Source organism: Macrotis lagotis, chromosome X (assembly GCF_037893015.1).
Source record: "Macrotis lagotis isolate mMagLag1 chromosome X, bilby.v1.9.chrom.fasta, whole genome shotgun sequence".
Taxonomy (NCBI): domain Eukaryota; kingdom Metazoa; phylum Chordata; class Mammalia; order Peramelemorphia; family Peramelidae; genus Macrotis; species Macrotis lagotis.
The window spans coordinates 552,895,184-552,912,039 of record NC_133666.1 but is presented as its reverse complement, the minus strand read 5'-3'; the positions used below and the strand labels follow the sequence as shown (position 1 = coordinate 552,912,039).

Genomic DNA, 16,856 nt, shown 5'->3' with positions numbered 1-16,856 from the left:
AATCTGAGAACTTGAATTCAAATGCTAATTCTGACACATTATCTGTGTGACTTTATATAAATTACTTCTTTCTGGGCTTTATTTTTCTCATCTGTATAATGAAGTAATGGGCTAGATAGATGCCTTTCAACTTAAAAATCTGCATTAAATTACCATTTCACTGAAAAAAAGAATCTCTAATGACGTTTTCTCAGTCCTCAACTATCATGGCAATCAAATGTTGAATATATCCTTTGAGTGTTTATATTTTCTTTTGCTCGCTTTGCAAATGTTTTCATCTTTGAGAGGATTTTAATACTGTAGTTAATTCTTTAAGTGGTATCTTAAAAAGATTTTGTTGATATACATATATAAACATAGAAATTAAAAATTCAAAGCTAGATTATTCACCTCCCTTTTCCCCAAAGTACTGTTGCTTTCCCATACCATCACTAGAACTATCTGATATCTCCTAATGATTTTTCTGTTTTTCAGAGGGATGGGAGATACATACCAAAATTACTATACATTCAGTTTAATGGGTTCTATTTATGGGTGCTATGAAAAGGAATAAAATTTTTTTTCCTAGTTTGAAATGAGTATAGTATCTTTTGCAAAAACATATAGTTGTTTCTTTTTTAACTGTTTCACATTTCACTATTGGAATTGGATAAATTACTGAAGACATTAAAACCAAAATCTGCAAGAGGCAACAAAATTGGTTGCTCTTTTGACGGCTAATTTGTGCTGTCAGCTTGTTAAGATTAAATACTGTAATTGAATATTAAAATAGGTTTATTTTTGCATGTCACAATCACTAGTCTGTTTTATTTACTACCCAGTGCCTACTTCCTTTGGACAATTAGGCCCTTAAAGAATAATGCAATTGTTAGTTACATGGTTGCATTTTCCTTTATTTGAATTTTTTTTAAATATACAAACAAAAAAGCAAAATCTTTAGCTCCAGGGCAGCTGAAATATTATCTGTTCTGTTAACCTACACTTTTAATTATTTTTCTACAAGAAATACCCCAAAATGTTTACAATTGAGGCATTTAATCCTGACTTACATTTGCATGTTGCATTAACATCTGTTGGATAGAATTAAGAGGAATCTGTCATATTAATGCTATACAATTTTATCTTCCTAGCATCCTTTTATTAAGAACGCCAAACCAGTGTCAATTTTAAGGGACCTGATCACAGATGCTATGGAAATAAAGGCCAAAAGACATGAAGAACAGCAAAGAGAACTGGAAGATGAAGAAGAAAATTCGGTTTGTAACTATTCATTATTTCTCTTATTCTTATAAATGTTGATTTTACTTAACAGGGCCCTTTCCTATTCAAAATAGAATTCAGCTTGCCAGAATCAATCTAAGCACAATTTTTCTGAAATTCACTAAAATAATTGCCACTTGATGTAAATTATTACTTGACATGTTTTATACATATATGTGTGTGTATTTGTGTTGCTATTATATAAATTTATGATTTGTTCAAATAATTATATCTCATTTACTGTCATGATTACTTTCAGTAGTGGAAATTTAGCACTGTTCCATAGTCATAGTATTATAGATTATATCAAATACATTAATTGTTAATGAAGCTAATGCATGAAGATAGCACTCTTCTCAGGGGCAGAATATAACTTTATAACATAATTGTCAGCAATTTCTACTATCAATGAGCTGGATTATTAGTGCCTTTACTTTCATCTGAAGTTCTTATTATCTCCATATTTTAGTTTAATTAGTCACTGGCTGAATTATTGTTCAGTCTTTTCAATAATGTCAGATTTTTTGTGATTCCGTTTGGGGTTTTCTTGAAAAAGATATTAGAGCGATTTGCCATTTTCTTCTCTAGCTCATTTTATAGATAAGAGATTGAGGCAAATAGGGTTAAGTGAATTGCCCAAGGTCAAGAAGTATCTGAGACTGTATTTTTGGATTCAGGTCTTCTTGACTCCAGGTGTGATATATCTCTACTATACCTTCTAGCTGCCTTTTGTGTAGTAGAAATTATTTTATAAAGGAATTTGTTCTGTTTTGGCCTACTTAATTTTGCTTGACTACCCTGTGCATTCTATATTCTATTCCTTCAACCTCTCATGGAAAATGAGTCTTAGAGTACTTTTATCAATTTTTAATACTTGCTTTATCTAGAAATGATTGAACATTAAGAGTACTGGATGTAGAGTTAGGAGACTAGCATTCATATTGTACATTGGTTACTAATGTGTATTGATGGGCAAGATACTTAATCTTTCAGTTTCAACATTTATAAAATAGACATAATATTTTACTACCTATTTCATAGGACTATTATTAATTGTTAAGCACTATGTAAATGTGCATTATTATTATACCCATAATTATAAATATTAGAGATTCTGATTATCCTTTGTACAGTTGTGTTGAAATCATGAAATGATTATGTTATGATAAGGAAATAATGAATTTGGGGTCTCTATTAAGAAGATAAAAATCAATATGGATCAATGCAGAATCATGTGCTTGTATTTAAGAAGTTGATTGCACAAGAACTAGACAGAGAAAAGAAATAGTTTGCCTGAAAAAGATGTGGGAATTTTTAATAAACTCCAGATTTATTAGGCTTCCATATTATGATGTTACATTTAAAAAATTGTGATATGGAATGCATTAAGAGCAATGTAGCTTGGGAGCAGCTAGGTGGTGCAGTGGATAGAGCACCGGCCCTGGAGTCAGGAGTACCTGAGTTCAAATCCGGCCTCAGACACTTAATAATTACCTAGCTGTGTGGCCTTGGGCAAGCCACTTAACCCCCATTGCCTTGCAAAAACTTAAAAAAAACAAAACAACAACAAAAAAGAGCAATGTAGCTTCCAGAAATAAGTAGGTAATAGTCTTGCTGTACTCTGTAATGCTCTAACTACATTTGGAGAATTAAGTTCAGTTCTGGGCACTATATTTTAGAAGAATGTTGGTAAACTTAATATTTATTCAGAGTAGACCTACTGGAATTCACAGTGGAACATAATTTATTCCTTTTTCATACTTTCATCAATTATATTCTCAGTGCATATATAGAACATTCTGATCTATAGAACACTCTAAAATATGTATGCTAAAGATCCGAAAGTGAATGCATGAGACAGTAATTCTTGATAGCTTCACAGTCACAGATTCAAAGTTTAAAGGGACTTTTTAGTCCTATATTAATCCAAATGTTCCTTAAAAAAAGATCTTTATGATATAATTTGTGACAATTCAATTTTTGCTTAAAGACATCTCGTACTAGGGAAAGTCTTTTCAACTATTATTGTTATGGACAACTTTAATTAATAGAAATGTCTTCCCCGTATTTAGCCCAAATTTCCTTCTTTGTATTTTCCACTGATAGCTGCAACTTTTGTTTTGTATGGGACCCAGGAGAAACATAGAGAAGAGAAGGAACTAAGTTCATTTTAGTTTTAATTCAAATTGTAGAAGGCCTTGAATATCAGGGCCAGAAATCTAACCTTTATGTCTCAGAAAATTTGGAGTCACTGAAAATCCTGAAGTACTGGAAGGACCTGATAAAGGCACTGAATTAGATTGTTTTCTTAAAAAAATAAAGTATAAAATTAAGTTGAATAATGGGATCTTTGATCAAATTCGATTTTGGAGACAAAAAAAACCTCTTTTGGAGGTTATTGTAATAGTGAAAGAAGAAAATAGTGAGAAGAAATGAACTTAGGTGGTTGTAGCCTGTATGGTCAATTAAAGAAATTGTACGTGAGAAAAAGTAAAGTCAACAAAATTTTGGTAACAGTTCATAAGGAATAATGGATAAGGAAGATATTTATAATATGACTATATGGCAGTGGTTATTACTGTTCAGCAGTCTGTTAAGGATCAGCATCAGTTAATCAATAAACATATATTAAGTTTGTAAGCCAGAGTGATTAGGGCAATAGTAGTGCCATTTACAGAGCTGTCACAGTTAGGTATCACAAAGTAAGGATATTAGAAGGTAAAAAAGAGGTAAAAGTCACAGATAATACCAGATTTCAAATTTGGAAGAATGTGTGTTTGATGATTTCATTGATAAATGAACTAAGCAGGAGAATCAGGTTTTAGATGGGAAGGGGAGACTGGAAAGCATTATATGCTTGATTTGGACATGTCAAGTTTGTGTGGTACTCTAGTGGGTGGAGATATTTAGTGGTAAAGAAAGTAGGAAGGAAGGAAAGAATATCTTTTTGTTCTTTTTCTTATGTCTTTTCAAAGAGGCCACATTCTATTCTGTATAATATATTTAAAGTAGAAAGATATATACTAGCATGAATAACTTTGAATATTTTCTCTTTTGGTTAGCAGATTAATTTGGTAATCCTATAGATTGAAGAAATGTGACCATATCATTTTTTTTGAACAGCAGTTCTTTGTTGCAGAGCTATAATTCTGTAACATGGAATCCCCATTTGGTTCTTATTGCCTGATAAAGCTAGAGTTAAACTTTTAGACTGAAAACATTGTTGATGCAGCAATTTATATTTTTATTTGTTCATTTTTGAGTTAACCCTTCACTAAATTATTTTTAGAATTATCTTCGATAAGAAAAATGTCTTTTAATATGATGAAGCCTATGGAAAAGGAAATTCACTTCTCAAAATTCTATCTATCCTAACTTAGATGCATATTGGTGAACTAGGTTCTAAAGTAGTATGTGCTAATAGCAGTGAAACTTGCTTCAACAGACTCTCACAATTAACTCTTTCAATCTTGAATTTTTTTTCCTTTTATCTATTCCAGTGCTGAATATTTTATGCCAAATTTGGGCCAAAATACAAATTACACAAAGAATCAATAATATAAGTAATTAATGATAGTTTCTTCCTAACTATCCTATAAAACAAGTAAATAATGGCAAAAATTATTCCAAACAATGCTTATACTGTTGCAGTGTATAGGAGCACTCAAAGCCAGCATTTGCATGCATTGGTCCATTATACTTTTTACAATATGTTGTACACTGTTGTCTCTCATGTTTTGTTCTTTTACTACATGCTTCACTGTTGGGTTTGTAAGACTTGTTAGAATTTAATACTGAAAAATGCCAGTCAGTCAGCATATTAGGAAAAAAGATTAGTTGATGATATACTGTGTGTTCTGTATGTAACTGCTACTGTATTCTGCAAGAGGTCATCAGCAGCACTTTCTCTGAGCTTTGCAGCATCCAATAGAGCTGTTGAAATTAATGTGAGTAGATAATATAATCATTGACCAGAGTAATTTCAGAACTCAGATTTGTGATTATATGCATATGATGCCAAGAGTTGATCAAAGAGGTCGTCTACTCCTTTTTTCATGTTATATTCCTTTAACATAACAGGCTTTTCTATCTGTCTACCATTGGAATTGCCACACTCACAAATTACTTTGTCACAAGAATTGTATGTATGCACAGTCAAGATGATTGTGATGTGCTTCATATCCCACCAGCAGCAAGGAATCAAATTGTTATATCACTTGAACACAGGACAATCACCATATTTTAGTGCTATTGGCATGTGTTATTTGCCTTCTCTGATGGTACCACAAGCACTAATAACCTTAGATTCAAGCATTACAAACAGGTCAGGAGAGGAATAGAAGTTGTCTGTGTACATGATATATAAAAATATAATACATATATATATATACACACACACACACACACACACACACACACACACACACACACACACATATATATATATATATACATATACATATGTATATAAAATCTAAAGGTCAGTTCGGTGGTTCAGAGTGGTTAGAGTGCTAGGCCTAAAGGTAGGAGTGACATGAGTTCACATTGAGTCTCAGATGATTACTTTGTGACCCTGTGCCAATTACTCGACTTTATTTGCCTTGGTTTCCATATTGTGAGCTGCAGAAGGAAATGACAAATTACCCTAATATCCCTTCCAAAAACAAACAAACCCAAATGGGGTCACAAAGAGTTGGACATGACTGAAATAACTGAACAACAACAAACTATCTTGACAATAACATTTTTTTGAAAACACAAATAATATTGTTTTGTGGGTGGGGGGAAGATTGAGAACTGCTGACAGATCCAGTTGACTGAGTTTTGGGGTAGAAGGAGGAAAAGGATGGGTCTTGGGTCTTGATTTCACTAAATAGAAAACTCCTGAAAGAGGAAAAACCCTCTGCTAATGCAGGTTGGTGCCTTCTCTACAATAGTTGCAGGGAGTTATCTAAAAGGTTCTAAGAATCTAAGTCAGACCACACAATCACTGTATGTCAGAGGCAAACTTGAACCTTGGTTCAAGGTCTTCTCTCTGTCCATTACAACACATTGTTTAGAATGTATCTTTAAACTTTTAAAAATTATAAATTCAATAATTATCAGCTAAAATCGTAAGCCAATTAAATAATACAAGTATCTTGACCTTTACAAGGAAGACAAAATAATAAACAGCAAATAAAAAATAGTGTTTAGTTTTTTCTTCCAAGCCCATATAATATTCTTCCAATTTTACTTTGTTTTCCTTCCCTTCAATAATGGGGTATATACAGTTCCACTCTTGCTTATATATTCTTCCACATTTCCTCATGTATTTCATACTTATTTTTCCCTGGGAGATTTTTTTTAAATTTTCCCTTTCATACCTCATAGGTGAAATGGTTGTAATTTAATAAGAATTTGAATATTGAGAACCTCCTCCATGTATAAGATGCAACACTTCAGACACTTTGTAGATATGTTATAAGAAACAAAAGTCTTGAATGACTGGGTCAGGGTCACATAACTAGTGTCAGAGGCAAGATGGAACATAGGTTTACACTATCATTTATATGGAATAGAAACCATAATAATGATGATGATAATAATAATAATAAATAATAATAATAAAATAGTAACTCACAATTATATGGTACTTTGTTTTCATTAGAGAAGGACCTTAAAGGCCATCTAATTCTTTTTTCTTTATTTTTGAGCATAAATTTATTAAATTCTTCTAAAAAGAGTCTTTTGAATGGGTTATAAAGGCATTTAATAATTTGTTTTCTGTAGGAAATATATGTAATGTCAAAAGACAAATATATGTTTATTCAAAGTAAAAAAGGTATACTAAAAAAACTCTACTTAAATTTGACAAATATTAATTCAAACTAGAAACTATTAATGTCATAAGCAACTTATGTCAATCATGCTTACCAAGAATGTTAGTTTAACTTTTTAAGGAAAAGTTTTTAAAAATATTTTAACATTTTATTTGTTTTCCAATTATATACAATAGTAATATGTACCCATCATTTTTTTTTTAGATTTTTTTCAAGGCAATGGGGTTAAGTGGTTTGCCCAAGGCCACACAGCTAGGTAATTATTAAGTGTCTGAGGCCGGATTTGAACCCAGGTACTCCTGACTCCAAGGCTGGTGCTCTATTCACTGCGCCACCTAGCCGTGCCCATACCCGTCATTTTTTGCAAGACTCTGAATTCTATAATTTTCCCCCCTTTCCTCCCCCCCACCCCCACAGAAGGCTGTCTGATAATTTCTGCATTTTTTTCCATGCCATACATTGATGTAAATTGAATGTTATAAGAGTAGACATAAGAATAAACATAAACCCCCTCCCCCCCCCCCCAGAAGATGAGAAACCTCAAGAAGAGAGATAGAGTCTGTGTTCAGATATCAATGGCTTTCTCTCTGGGGTGAGTTGCTTTCTTTATCATAAGTCCACCAGAGAAGTTGCTTCAATATTTTTCCCTCAGTTGCTATTCCTAGCTGTATCTCCACTCTATTCCTCCCCACTCTCATTTATTCTATTCTCTCTCTCCTTTCATCCTGGCCCTGTCCAAAAGTGTATTGAATCTGAGTACCCTCTCCCTTGATCTTCCCTCTCTTCTTTCACTTATTCCCCCCCTTCCCTTCAGCCATTCCCTGTCATCCCTTCCCTTTCCTCCCATCCTTCTCCAGGGCAAGATAGATTTCCTCACCCTATTAAGTGTGTATGTCATTTCCTCCCTGAGCCATTTCTTATGAGAATGAAGGCTCACTCACCCCTTCTTCACTCCATTAAAAAAGCTTTTTCTTGACTCTTATGTGAAATCTCTCAGCTTCTTCTTCATTTCCTTTTCCTTCCTCCCAGTACTTTCCCCCATCATCCATTGACTCCATCCCTTTACCACATCATACCATTATATTCCACTCCTTCCAATGTCCTGTCTATATTTTCTCCTAACAGCTCCTATAAATGATAAAGTTCATATGAGTTATCAATATTGTCTTCCCATGCAAGAATACAAACAGTTCAACATCATCAAGTTCCTCATAGTTAGTCCATCTCTTCCACTCCCTCTATGGTTCACCAGAGTCCTGTACTTGGACCAGAGTCCTGTACTTGGAGATCAAACTTTTTGTTCAGCTCTGGTTGTCTCAATAGGAAAGTTTGAAAGTCCCCTGTTTCATTGAAATTCCATCTTTTTTCCCTGAAAGAGGATGTTCAGTTTTGCTGGGTAGTTGATTCTCAGTTGTAAACCAAGATCTTTTGCCTTCCAGAATATCATATTCCAATCCCTATGAGCCCTTAATGTAGATGCTGCTAGATCCTGTGTAATCCTGGCTATAGAGCCTCAGTAGTTGAATTGTTTGTTTCTAGCAGCTTTTAGAATTTTGTCTTTGATTTGGGAATTTTGGAATTTGGCTATAATATTCCTGGAAGTTTTTCTTTTGGGATCTCTTTCAGGAGGTAACTGGTGAATTCTCTCAATTTCTATTTTACCCTCAGCTTCTAGGATCTCAGGGCAATTCTGATGTATTATTTCTTGAAAAATGAAGTCTAGGCTCTTCTCCTGGTTGTGGCTTTCAGATAGCCCAATAATTTTTAAATTATTTCTTCTGGATCTGTTTTCAAGGTTGGTTGTCTTTCCTATGAGATAATTTACTATTTCTTCTAATTTTTGACTTTTTTTTGGCAGAGTTTTATTTCTTCCTGCTTTCTTTCAAAGTCATCAGCTTCCTTTAGTTCCATTCAGCATTTGAAGGAGTTATTTTCTTCAGAGAGCTTTTTTATCTCCCTTTCCAGCTGGCCAATTCTGCTTTTAAAGGCATTCTTCTCTTCATTTGCCTTTTGTTTTGCTTTTTCCATTAGGTCTAAACTGGTTTTTAATATATTATATTCTTCAGTATTTTTTTGTGTGTCTTTCACCAAGCTTTTTCACCAAGGTTTTCATGATTTTTCTGCATTGCTCTCATTTCTCCTCCCACCTCCCTTAATTGTTTTTCAAAGTCTTTTTTGAGCTCATCCATAGTCTGAGCCCATTTTCTATTTCTCTTGGAGGTTTTGGATATGGAAGCCTTGATTTTGTCATCATCTGAGTATGTGTTTTGATCTTCCATGGGACTAAAATAATTCTCTATGGTCACATTCTTCTTTTTTCGGTTGTTTAATCATTTCCTCAGCCCAAAACTAATTTATAGTACTTTCAAGGCTTTGGGGTTTTTTTGGGGGGGGGGGGACACCCCACTGGAACCTTCATTCCTCCAAGGTCTTATGCTCTCTTGCCTGTGCTTTGATTTGTAGATGACCACAGCACTTCCCTCTGCCCTGGAGCTATAGGGAGGGATCCAACTATCTTAGTATGGAGGTCCAAACTGCAACCTGGCTCTGAGTGTAGGCAGACAGCAGAATTCTACCCCAGGGAGAGCAGAGAAATCTCTGCAGACTTCCCTTACCATCTCTGGGGGGTGTAGGCTGCTTTTTCCCTATTCTCGCTGCAAGTTCTACGGCTGTGCTCCTCACCCCACACTCTACCCAGGTACAGCAGAGTTCTCTCCCTGCTCCTTAAAGCTGTTCCCCAGTCATCCCTGGGCTGGGCTGGGCTGGGCTGCACTTCAGCCCTGGCTTTTTTTCCCAACCCCTGGGCCTGGTGAAACACACATTTCCTGTGGAACTTCTAAGTTATCTTGGACTGGGAAAATGTATCACACAGTCTTTCTGCGTGTTCTGCCCTGCTAAATTTTGGCTAGAGCCATCCTTTGTTTTTTGGGGTCAGTTCTCAGGAAATGCTGCCTTCATGCTGCCATCTTGGCTCCGCCCCCAAGGCCATCTATTTCAATTCCCAGTTTTGCATATGAGAAAATGAGATTCTGAAAGTAGTTATTCATAGCACATAGAAACAGATTATATCTTAAAACAAAATCAGGTAACATCAGATAAAATTCCTTTGAAACACAAGAATTTTAGAAGATAAAATGATTTCCATATTCTGGAGGTATCTCCTTTATGTCATCAATTCCTAGTTATTGCAAAGTGCTTAATAATGCCCTGTCAGCATATTTCCTGTACTTATGTGATTATAATTTTTAAAATTATATAGTAGAAAATCTTTATGAATTGTTGTGACCAAAATTATGTTCACTTAGTGGCCAACTTTTAGTCCTTGAATGATAGATATAGTCTGTTACCAGATCCTTATTCCAAGCCACTTCATTTTGACTCCTAACAAACTTTATTTTATACTACTCCTCTTTATGAACTGTTTTCAGCCAAATTGAGCCACTAGCCTTTCTCCAAAAAAGTATACTGTTTCTTCTGCTTCCATTCCCTGTCTAAAACCATTTTAATGTCCAGAATGTACTCTTTCTTCATCTTCACCTCTTAGAATCTTGTTTTTGCTTCAAGGCTCAACTTAGGTGCCCCTTTTCTATGAAACCTTCTTGGCATCCCCCAGTGCTTTATCCCTCCTAAATTTTCTGTTTGCCTTTTCTGTATGAGTATGTGCCTTTTGCATGTGTTGGTCTCTCAGAATTTTTTTTGTCCTTATATATTGAAGTACCTTATATATTGAAGACACATTGTTTATTGAATTGTAGTGAATGGCCAGGGATTGCATTCTGCTATATTTAATCTCTGGGAATTCCTACTAGAGAGACATTAGAGTAGGATTTTGTAAATGTGAGAAATTTGTTGACTAAAATGTATTGTAGGTAAGGAGAGGAAAGCTGAGCTGATTCTAAATATACTCTTTTTTGAAACTACCACAGAATTACAAACCTTCTGTCTATCTCCACCTCTTACTTTCTAACAATTAAATAAAATAAATAAAAACAACTAAAACTCCCTACCCAAACCATATATCTCAAGATCTAGGAATTTAAGTGAGGATTACATTTGCTATAGAGAATTATATGTTCATTTTAACAAAATTCCAAATAGTAAATTTGAATGTTACTTGGAATTTGTTGTGACTAGATTTTGCCTTTATGTAATAACTTTTTATCTCAGAAAATATTTCAACTCAGAAAATACAATAAGCTTCTTAGGCTCATAAATTTATAATGAGAAAGGAACCTCATAGATAAACAAATTCAAGCCCTTTCATTTTACATATCAGAAAACTGAGGTCCAGAGAGATCAAGTATAGTGCCTTGCCCAAGGTCATTCAAGGGAGGAAATAAGTACCTGAGCCAGGATTTAAATCCAGCGACTCTGACTCCAAATTTTTTTATACCACATATCAGTTAGACAAATGTATTCCTTTAAATTCCCTTATAGGCATCACATACATAGTTTATTTTTAAGTACCAAATATAAGCATTTCTTATTGCTTTTTTTTTGGATATATGTTAGAGTAGAGTCTAAAGCTCATTAGAAAACCTTTATAGTAGAACTTTAAGAAAACAAAGCAACCAAACTTCCATTCATTGCTTGCACTCAATCCAAACAATTTTCAACACACTTTTATAATCTTAACCTGTTTGTGAGAACATGTTAACTTAATCATCTTTGGTTGGCCAACCACCATAGCACTTCTAGCCAGTATCTTTCATTAAAAGTTGAAATAAAAAAGATCATGTGTTGCTTTAAAAAAAAAAGAATTTATTCTTTACTTATTGACATATTTTACCTTAGTGATGGTATCTGAGGTTAAAGTAGGAGAGTATTAGGGACAGAAGAATTTTTATTTTAAATAAACAATAACCCATTTTCACCTTTTATTAGGATAGGATAGTATTGGAGCTTAAGCTATAGGAAGGCAATGATTAAGAGAATATTATTGATGAGTCTAGGGCAAAAAAGTAATTTTGAATGTACTGTGGAAAGAACCATTTGAATTCAGTTAAGCATATATTAAAATACCTAATGTGAACAAGATATGGTGCTAGGGTTTTTGGCATACTAGGACAAAAATAAAATACTACCATCCTGCAAGGGAAATACCTTGAGCCTGCAGGTAGGAGAGGAGCCACAGCATAGAAACAGTAAATAAATTCCAAGGAATTTTTGGAGCATTAATTTTAGTTGTATTAAAAACTTTGTGAAGCCAAGGTGAGGATCATGAAACACCTTAGGGAGAGGGGAGGAGGAGTGGTACCTGAGTTGAATTGAACCTGACAAGACTTTGGATTTTAAACCACAGAGGAGAGGAGGTAGTACTTTGCTAGTATGTCGCAAAGAATAGGAATGGCTTATTCATTTTGGGAAACAATTACCTTGCCAATTTGACTGGAAAACATAATACCCAAAGGTAAGTTGTATGGAATAAGAAAGGTAGAGGAAACCAGAACTAAAGGGCTTTATATGCCAGGTTAATGATTTGTTTTCCTTTGCTAGAAATAATAGGGGACTAAGAGATTTTGAATTTGGAGGTTTACATGGTGAGATCTTGTTTTAGTAATATCAGCAGAGGAGCTCTGTGGAAGAAATATGGTAAAAGGAAAGATTCTGAAAGTAGAGAGATAAGTTAGATTATTGTAATGGGTTAGATGAGAAGTGTTCTCACAGTAATGAAATGTGAAAGTTGGAATCAATAGAATTTAGTGAATAATTGGATACAAAATATGGAAGGGTACAAAAGAATCTATGGATGATTGCAAGGTTACAGACCTGCTGTGAGGAGAGTTGTGTCCTCCACAGTTATAAATTGTGTGGAAAATATGAGCAGTTAAGTCTTAGGCCTCACAAAAATATTGTCAAATGCAGAACTTAAATTCATGTTCTTTAAAACCATTTCTCTTTCCACTGTACCATGCTTCCTATAAGACAATAGTTTGAGGGGATTGCAAGGTCAAGTGAAAATTTTAAAGGAGAGATATGGGTATGTTTATGAAAAGCAGGAAAGGAGTCAGTGAATAAAAATAGTTTGAACCTGAGAGAAAGAAGGGCATTATTATTAGTGGAGCAAGCTTTTGAGTAGAAATGAAAGGATAGATAGGAGCAAGGCTCAACTTAGGTGCCCCTTGTCTATGAAACCTTCTTGGAATCCCTCAGTGCTTTATCCCTCCAAAATTTTGTTTGCCTTTTCTGTATGAGTATGTGCCTTTTGTATGTGTTGGTCCCTCAATAGAATATTAACCTTTTCTCAGAGACTGTATTTAGCAGAGATGGAGATAACAAAATGGGGATGATAATGAACAAGGTATTTTTAGTTATGTGGTAGGAGAGAAAAGGGGAGTAATAATGTCTCTCTGTCATATAGTTTCTGGGTTTGTCTTGGGAGGTAAATTCCCAAGTATTTTATGTTGTCTGCAGTTCCTTTAAATGGAATTTCTTTTATTATCTCTTGCCTTTGGGCTTTGTTTTTCATATATAGAAATGCTGGTAATTTGTGGGGGTTTATTTTATATACTGCTATTTTGTGGAATTTATTAATTGTTTCAAGTAGTGTTTTAGATGATTTTCTCAGTATACCTTTAAGTATACCATCATATCATCTGCAAAGCATGAAAGTTTTGCTTCCTCATTGCCAATTCTAATTTCTTTAATTTCTTTTTCTTCTCCTATTGCTAAAGCTAGCATTTCTAATACTGTATTATTGAATCATAATGGTGATAATGGGCATCCTTGTTTCACCCCTGATCTTAATGGAAATGCTCCTCTTTTATTCCCATGACAATAATATTTGTTAATGGTTTTAGATACAACTTAGTATTTTAAGGAAAATATCATTTATTCTCTAGTGTTTTTTAATAGGAATGGATGTTGAATTTTGTCAGGTTTTTTTCAGCATCTGTTGAGAAGATCATATGATTTCTGATGGTTTTGTTATTGATATGTTCAATTACGATTATTGGTTTCCTAATATTGAACCATTTCTGATTACCTGATATAAATCCTACCTGATCAATGTGTAATATTTTAGTAATAATTTGCTGTAATTTCTTTGTGAAAATTTTATTTTACATTTTTTTTTCAGGTTTTTTGCAAGGCAAATGGGGTTAAGTGGTTTGCTCAAGGCCACACAGCTAGCTATTATTAAGTGTCTGAGGCTGGATTTGAACTCTGGTACTCCTGACTCCAGGGCTGGTGCTCTATCCACTGTGCCACCTAGCTGTCTGAAAATTTTATTTTACATTTTTGCATCAATGTTCATTAGGAATATTGGTCTGTAATTTTTTTTGTCTTTTTTGACTCTGCCTAGTTTAGATATCAGCCTCATTGGTGTCATAAAAGGAATTTGGTAGAACTCTTTCTTCTGCTATTTTTAAAAAATAGTTTATGTAGAATTGGAATTAATTGTTCTTTAAATGTTTGTTAGAATTTATTTATAAATCCATCTGGACCTGGAGACTTTTTTTGGGAAATTTACTGATAGTTTCTTCAGTTTCTTTTACTGAAATGGGGTTATTCAAGTATTTTATTTCCTCTTCTGTTAATTGTATTTTTGTAAATATGTATCCATTTTGCCCAGATTATCAAATTTATTGGCTTGGAGTTAAGCAAAATAGCTCTGAATTATCCCTTTAGTTTTCTCCTCATTGGTGGTGAATTCACCATTTTCATTTTTGATACTGACAATATGCTATTATTCTTTTTTTAAAAAATAAAATCAGCCAAATGTTTATCTATTTTATAATTTTTTTTTTCACAAAACCAACTTTTGGTTAGTGCAATGCATAGAGCACCGACCCTGGAGTCAGGAGGACCCAAGTTCAAGTCCAGCCTCAGACACTTAATACTTAGCTGACTTATCTTGGCAAGTCACTGAACCTCATTGCCTTGCCAAAAAAAAGAAAGAAAGAAAGAAAAAGAAAAACCTAACTCTTAGTTTTATTTATTAGATTAATAGTTTTCTTGCTTTCAATTTTAATAATATCTCCTTTGATTGTCAGAATTTCTAGTGTATTATTTAATTGGAGATCTTTACTTTGTTCTTTTTCTAGTTTTTTTAGTTGCATTGATCTCTTTCTCTATTTTATTCATGTAAGCATTTAGAGATATAAAATTTACCCTAGTAGAAACTACTTTTGCTGCATCCTATAAATTTTGAAATGATGTCTCATTGTTATTTTCTTGTATGAAATGATTGATTATTTCTATGATTTGTTGTTTGATCCACTCCTTTAAAATTAAGTTATTTAGTTTCCAGTTAAGTTTGGTTTATTTTTCCATCATGACCCTTTATTACATGTTAATCTTTTTTTTTTGCATCATGATCTAAAAGGTATGCATTTATTGTTTCTGCCTTTTTTGCATTTGTTTGTAAAGTTTTTACCTTAGTATGTGCTGCAGAGAAAAAGGCATATTCTTTTCTATCCCCATTCAGTTTTCTCCAGAGCTTTATCATATCCAAGTTTTCTAAGATTTTATTCAATTCTTAATGTCCTTCTTGTTTATTTTGTGGTTAGATTTATCTACTTCTGAGAGAAGGAGGTTGAGGTCCCCCGACTATTATAATTTTGCTGTTCATGTCTCTTTGTAACTTATTCAACTTCTCCTCTAAGAATTTGGATGCTGTACCACTAGATGCATTTATATTTAATAATAATATACCTTCATTGCCTATGATCCCTTTTAAGAAGATGCAGGTTTCCTTCCTTATCCCTTTTAATGAGGTCTGTGTTTGCTTTTGTTTTGTCTGAGATCAGGATTGCCACCTCTGATTTTTTTCTTAATGCTGAAGCATAATAAATTTTACTTCAGCCTTTTACCTTTACCTTGCATGTTTCTTTCTGTTTCAGTTGTGTTTCTTGTAAACAACATCTTGTAGGATTCTGGTTTTTAATCCATTCTGTTAACTGCTTCTGGTTTGTGGTAGAGTTCATTCCATTCATATTTACAGTTAAGATTTCTGATTACTAATTACTAAGATATTATTTTCCTCCATACAATCTTTCCCCATTTGTGCTTTTCTCTTTCCTTTCCTCATATTCCTCCTTACCAATGTTTTGCTTCCTTTTCCCTTTAATTTTTTTTTAATTTAAATTTTATTTTCACTTCAGCTTCCCTTTTATCAGTTCCTTCTTCCCTTTTCTTCACCCCCCTCCCCACAACTTCCTTGTAGGATAGGATAGATTTTTAAACCCAATTGGGAATGTATGTTATTACTTATCTGGGCCAAATCTATTGAGTAGGATTTGCTCAGTATTCACACTCTACCTTCTTTCCCTCTACTTATAATAGATCTTTGTGCCCCTTCATTTGGTATTATTTATCTACTAATGCCTAGCCTCCTGGTCTAGTCCTCCTTTTCATATTTTTATTATTTTAACTCTGTTATGTACTTACATCCCCCTTGTCAAAATATACTTCTTTTATCTGACTTGATAGAAATACTCTTCTCAAAGCTTGATACCCTCCCTTCTTCTGTCTCATTAGAAATACTCTTCTCAGAATCATGAATCTCATCAAATTATAATCACTTTATACCTTATCTCCTTTTCAGGTACCCTTCATGGACACACAGTCCTCTTGAGTCAAAGCATCATGCAAAGCCAAATCATTTTATGAATCATTTATAACCCTCCTCCCCCCAAGTATATTCCTTCCAATTGTAGTCAAAGGGTCAGGCAATGCAAAAATCTCTTCATGATTTCTTCATTTTTCATGTCTAGTCCTAAGTATACACACTCCCTAAAGCCTTCCCTAAGCAAAAGTATGGGGGTACACTCT

At 33.8% G+C, this 16,856-nt stretch overlaps 1 protein-coding gene across 4 annotated transcripts in view; it reads left to right on the top strand.

The window, feature by feature from the left end:
• STK3 (serine/threonine kinase 3) overlaps positions 1-16,856 on the top strand; it is a 511,742-nt gene that overhangs the window by 302,496 nt on the left and 192,390 nt on the right. For all 4 annotated transcript variants that reach the window (XM_074200516.1, XM_074200514.1, XM_074200515.1 and 1 more), the window contains one exon: positions 1,131-1,256. In XM_074200516.1, the coding sequence (XP_074056617.1) occupies positions 1,131-1,256 (126 nt within the window). The remainder of the gene's footprint in view (positions 1-1,130; positions 1,257-16,856) is intronic.